General features: G+C 43.5%; 1 protein-coding gene across 4 annotated transcripts in view; it reads right to left on the bottom strand.

Moving 5' to 3' along the window:
- Window positions 1–6,407, bottom strand: part of LOC106579520 (brefeldin A-inhibited guanine nucleotide-exchange protein 1) — a 112,738-nt gene that overhangs the window by 43,105 nt on the left and 63,226 nt on the right. For 3 of the 4 annotated variants that reach the window (XM_014159494.3, XM_014159493.3, XM_014159496.3), the window contains 4 exons: window positions 4,210–4,513; window positions 3,386–3,502; window positions 2,907–3,166; window positions 1,916–2,049 (listed from right to left, as the gene is read on the bottom strand). In XM_014159494.3, coding sequence (XP_014014969.1) covers window positions 1,916–2,049; window positions 2,907–3,166; window positions 3,386–3,502; window positions 4,210–4,513 — 815 coding nt within the window. The remainder of the gene's footprint in view (window positions 1–1,915; window positions 2,050–2,906; window positions 3,167–3,385; window positions 3,503–4,209; window positions 4,514–6,407) is intronic. The other variant, XM_014159495.3, reaches the window with a different exon arrangement.

Genomic DNA, 6,407 nt, shown 5'->3' on the forward strand with positions numbered 1-6,407 from the left:
GAAAACTGGCACCATTCCTACAATGAAGCATGGGTGGCAGCATGATGCTGTGGGGATGTTTTTCAGCGGCAGGGACTAGGAAACTAGTCAAGATCGAAGGAAAGATGAACAGAGCAAAGTACAGAGAGATCCTGTGCTGCTCCAGAGCGCTCAGGACCTCAGACCGGGGTAAAGGTTCACCTTCCAACAGGATAACAACCCTAAGCACTCAGCCAAGACAACGCAGGAGTGGCTTCGGGACAAGTCTCTGAATGTCCATGAGTGGCCCAGCCAGAGCCCGGACTTGAACCCAATTGAACATCTCTAGAGACCTGAAAATAGCTGTGCAGCTCACCTGACAGAGCTTGAGAGGATCTGCAGTGAAGAATGGGAGAAACTCCCAAAATACAGGTGCCAAGCTTGTAGCGTCATACCCAAGAAGACGTGAGGCTGTAATCACTGCCAAAGGTGCTTCAACAAAGTACTGAGTAAAGGCTCTGAATACTTATGTGAATGCGATATAATTTTTTTTTTTTAAATACATTTTCTAAAATGTATAAAACCCATTTTTGCATTGTCATTATGGGGTATTGTGTGCAGATTGATGAATAAAAAAACAATTGAATGCATTTTAGAATAAGGCTGTAACGTAACAAAATGGAAAAAGTCAAGGGGCATGCAGCGCAGGAGAAACCTGACAACTTTATAATTTCAGCTTGGCCCGGAAAAGGGAGGCAGGGTACATTTTCAGTACAATAACAAATCAACAATTTGAACCATAGAAAATCAAAAGGAACAAAACATACCTGAGCCATGAACAACAAGACAAATTACCTAGGGCATGTTTTCAATGTTTTAACTGTATATATGCAAAACATAAATCATATGTGTGGTGTTCATAGTCAGTGGGTTGAACTGAACATGCCATGCAGCCTTGGAGTATGATAACTTGACCATTTGACTGTTGAGGACTGTCGATGTGTGCTTCCTTAAAGCTAATTTAAGGTGACAAAAAAACAAGGTAATATGCCAAACTTTAATATTTTATTAACAAATTACAACAGCAAGATTCAATACTGATTTGTAATCCCTAAAAAGACTTGTTCAAAGCATCTGTTGTAAGTTTTACAGCTATAAAGCAGGTCTCCTGTGTGTCATCCGGGTATCACCAGGGCCAGTCATGGAGTAAATCTCTCTGTGGGTGAAAAGGCTTTCTGTCTTACAGACACTGAGCACAGCCCTTCCTCTGGTGGCACGGCCTTCCTCCCTGTCACCCCTGACGAAAGCCTGTGATAAACAGGGTTCCATTCCACCATTGTCTAGAAGACGGAACATCTCTCTTGTGTTCTTAGACAGAATTCTGACAACACTATAGGAACACTGGGCCAGAATTCTCACTAGCCAATGCGGATAGAGTGTTAGGCCACATGGGCCATTGGGAGAATGATGGAGATGGGAGACTGAGACAGTCAGAATTGAGTTACCATACAGAAACCAGATTCAGGAAATCCTGTTATGTAAAAACTGCTATCAGATCTAGCAAATCAGATGCTTCTTTGGCTGTAACGGGCTGGGAAATGCATACAGAAGAACACCGAAATGTAATCTCCCTTGTATTGGATCAAAGCAAAATCTGATTAGATATTTTTTCCCTTGTAATTTCCTGTTCCACAGAGGGAGAAAAAACAGGGAGCACAGGAAGCGATACAGAACCAATAATCAGCTAAGTGATGCTTCATCCAAACACACACCAACCATCACAACACTCCCAACTAATAACTAGGCTACCCTCCACAAGACATGATTCAACTAAGGAACACAGTCCAAAAATAAACCTGTAATAGCCTATTTACTAGGGTAATATATCTACTGTTCCTCTATTCAATTCTCTAAAACAAAGCAATAATAAGCTTCCTGATACAGGAACTCAACTTACTTTGGGTCTGGAGGTCCATCTGACAGAGGCTTCATGGACAGCTTGCAGAGCGATCTAAACACTAGGAAGGCATCCTTCTGGAGAATATGGGAGAACTTAGCACCTGGTACTGGGCCTGTGGTCGCCCCTGACTCCTAATGCAGAAACACAAACAGATGGTCTACATCAAAAAAGTTGAATCAAGAGTCAATTATCAAGAGTCAATTATCATCAAAAATGAATTCCCCATTTGACAAAAAGAGTGTGAAATAAATGCTTCCAATTAATGTATCTGTTCAACCTTGATCATGTAAGACTGTAATTGTACACTCTTAGAAAAAAAGGGTTCCAAAAAGGATTATTCGCTGTCCCCATAGGAAAACCCTTTTTGCTTCCAGGTAGAACCCTTTTTGGTTCCAGGTAGAACCCTTTTTGGTTCCCTCTGTGGAAAGGGTTCTACATTGAAATCAAAAGGGTACTACCTGGAAACAATAGGGTTATACCTGGAACCAAAAACTGTTCTTCAAAGGGTTCTCCTATGGGGACAGCCGAAGAACCCTTTTTGGTTCTAGAGTGTAGATAATTACAGTGCTCAAATATCACTATAATAACCAGAGGAACTGAGAGGAGATAATCTATGAATCATGTTGGAATCAACCCCAGCAGACTAGAAGACAGACACTCTGATTCAGAGTGGTTGGGTTAAATGCGGAAAACACATTTCAGTTGAATGCATTCAGTTGGTCAACTGACTAGGTATCCCCCTTTCTCTTTATGACTGCAGCAGCAGAGGGATTGAATAACCCTCAGATCTTTAATTCCTCATGTTACCAATGACTTCCATGTTCCTTTTTACAAATTGATAAACACTTTAAATGCAATATAAAAAAAGTTATCAGACTTGGTATTTAAACAGTTTTATGTCTGTTAAAACAGACACCCATGCTAGCACAAAACCACTTTGTAGAGCGAAGTGTGTTGCCGTGGTGACAGTCAGGTCAATCCCTCTCACCTGTGTATCATTGGAGCAGACAGACAGCCTGTCGTCGGGCAGCGACGGGGTGAAGCTGGCAGAGATGGGCGTGCCGGGGATTCCGTTGGCATGGACATTCTCGCTGTCGCTGCCCAGCGCCCCCTCATCTTCCGCCACCTCTGTGACCTCTGTTAACTTGGCGATGACCTCAGCGGGTTCCATAACCTCTGTGGGCTGCTTGGTCTCGCCAGCGGGCTCCTTGGCATCTGAACACAGATGAGCAGGGTTCAGGCAGTACCCTTAGGAGTGGTTTAGTATGCAAGGGTCAAAATAGCACTGAGACACACAACTCTCTCTCTTTCTAGATAGGACATAGAAGTAAACACACAGTAATGCCTAAACTCTCCAGACGTCTCATTCTAAAATGATTTTGTATCAGAATTCCATGTACCGGTAAAAGTCCATTGTTGACTTAACTGACCGCAGACACAAATGTGATTTCAGATGCATAGAGTTACCTCCAACGATGGTGTTGACGACTTCCTGTAGGATGCTCTGGACGATCTCCTGGGCTTTCTCCTCATAGTTCGGCTCCTCCTCCTCTACTGCTGTCTCTTGGTCACGCTGAGCAGCACCTTGAACACAACACAAGTAAAACTTTAGTCAAAGTCCATTTAAAAGAACCTGAATACGCTTAAAAAATGTAAGATGGGAAACAGTGAATTGACAGATTGAGTAAAGAACGTTTTTTCTCTAAGTGAGACTGAGCATTAGCCTTTGATACTGTAATTGTCAATGTTGACAAGATAAACAGTAGTCACACGTATCAGCTACCACATCTTCCCTGAAGAAATTGAGCGTGGATGTGTGTTTGTGTTGAAAGCAGTGAGTAATTTGGAAACAAAATGATTATTGAATCATTGGATGCATCGTTTTCTCACTCTCAATCTCTTTTCTATGCCTTCTCTCGTTCAGTCACTAATGAAAGCACTTATGGGCTGTCAGAAATGGTTTTCTGTAAATGAGTGCATTACCACCTAAAGAGAAATCTGTCTCATCAAATGCTTATTTAACACAGACAAAGTATTTTGTCCCAGAGTTCTGCCAATATTGAGTACACGAAAATGTCAAGGTTGAGGCTTTGTTACTGTCTAAAGCAGCCAAGGTACTGGCCTAGCACAATACCCCTGGAAATGTCTTTCCTCACACTGCAAAGTACTGAGCGAGAGTGAAATTCTTTGTCTGTTTGACCTTGAAAATGACTGCCTATATGACTACCTATATTTGTGAGTCTGAGTGTGTGTGACACAATGTCTGTCTGTCTGTCTAAGGTGAAACTCACACTGTGCTGCTGCTGCGTCTGTCTGATGGTTCTCTGCTGTGCTGAACTCAGAGCCGTTCTCTGGCCTCTCATACACCATCCCATGTTCCCCCTGCTCCTCCTCCGTGGCCCCCTGGGTTGGGGTAGGAGTGGTGGGGGTGGAGGTGGGCGTGGGTGTAGAGGGGGTGGTGGGGCCGTTGGCCTCCTGGGGAGGGCCCTTGGCTGGGAGGTAGATGTGCTGCTGGAGCTGGGGTGAGTCTGGTTCCTGGGTGACTTGGGAGTGCTGCCGGGGCCTCTCCCTTTCCATCTGCTTGGCCTCCTGGAGCTACGGAGGGGGTAGAGGGGAGGAGGGGTACAGACGGGCAGACCCATACACAGACACAGGCCAACCCAGCATAGCCCCATACAACCAAACACACACAGACAAAGCCAAATGCACGCACACACACACACACACACACCCACACACACACACACACACACACACACACACACACACACACACACACACACACACACACACACACGCACACGTGTTAACACAATGTACACAAAGTCATTATATCAATTCCCTCTCTAAGATTCCCTAAGGGGTTTCCACCCCAATGCCAAACAGCAACACTTCCCGATGTCAGATCAGGAAGCAACACACGGCAGCTTTGGAATCCCAGCTTTCCAGGCGGAGACATCAGAACACAGATTCAGCATGGCTCTTAACATCAGGTCTGTCTAACATGTGTTTATGAATGACATGCTGTCAAAACAAGTACGAGGCAGAGCAGCTCACATGCTTATATAAAGTGGGTTATTTCAGTGCAGAACAGGGATACTGCATGTTCTCCTGGTTGATGTGTCACTGATGTTGATGTGTATTGATGTGGAGATGTTGAATTACATCCAGAGACAGTTGTCTTCATATGATTCCTCCACAGCCCCAAAGCAATCTCGAGATGTTTTTATTTTTGTGGATATGAAGCTATAAATATACACATCATAAACATTTGTTACACTATACAATGGAAAACATTATAATATTTGTTTCTTCAGCCAAGCTATAGCAGCCCCCTACACAGTATGAATCTATAACAGCTCTCTATAGCAGCCCCCTACACAGTATGAATCTATAACAGCTCTCTATAGTAGCCCCCTACACAGTATGAATCTATAACAGCTCTCTATAGCAGCCCCCTACACAGTATGAATCTATAACAGCTCTCTATAGTAGCCCCCTACACAGTATGAATCTATAACAGCTCTCTATAGTAGCCCCCTACACAGTATGAATCTATAACAGCTCTCTATAGTAGCCCCCTACACAGTATGAATCTATAACAGCTCTCTATAGCAGACCCCTACACAGTATGAATCTATAACAGCTCTCTATAGCAGCCCCCTACACAGTATGAATCTATAACAGCTCTCTATAGTAGCCCCCTACACAGTATGAATCTATAACAGCTCTCTATAGTAGCCCCCTACACAGTATGAATCTATAACAGCTCTCTATAGTAGACCCCTACACAGTATGAATCTATAACAGCTCTCTATAGTAGCCCCCTACACAGTATGAATCTATAACAGCTCTCTATAGTAGCCCCCTACACAGTATGAATCTATAACAGCTCTCTATAGTAGCCCCCTACACAGTATGAATCTATAACAGCTCTCTATAGTAGCCCCCTACACAGTATGAATCTATAACAGCTCTCTATAGCAGCCCCCTACACAGTATGAATCTATAACAGCTCTCTATAGCAGCCCCCTACACAGTATGAATCTATAACAGCTCTCTATAGTAGCCCCCTACACAGTATGAATCTATAACAGCTCTCTATAGTAGACCCCTACACAGTATGAATCTATAACAGCTCTCTATAGTAGCCCCCTACACAGTATGAATCTATAACAGCTCTCTATAGTAGACCCCTACACAGTATGAATCTATAACAGCTCTCTATAGTAGCCCCCTACACAGTATGAATCTATAACAGCTCTCTATAGTAGCCCCCTACACAGTATGAATCTATAACAGCTCTCTATAGTAGACCCCTACACAGTATGAATCTATAACAGCTCTCTATAGTAGCCCCCTACACAGTATGAATCTATAACAGCTCTCTATAGCAGCCCCCTACACAGTATGAATCTATAACAGCTCTCTATAGTAGCCCCCTACACAGTATGAATCTATAACAGCTCTCTATAGCAGACCCCTACAC

This window comes from Salmo salar, chromosome 19, assembly GCF_965601325.2.
Source record: "Salmo salar chromosome 19, fSalSal1, whole genome shotgun sequence".
Classification (NCBI taxonomy): domain Eukaryota; kingdom Metazoa; phylum Chordata; class Actinopteri; order Salmoniformes; family Salmonidae; genus Salmo; species Salmo salar.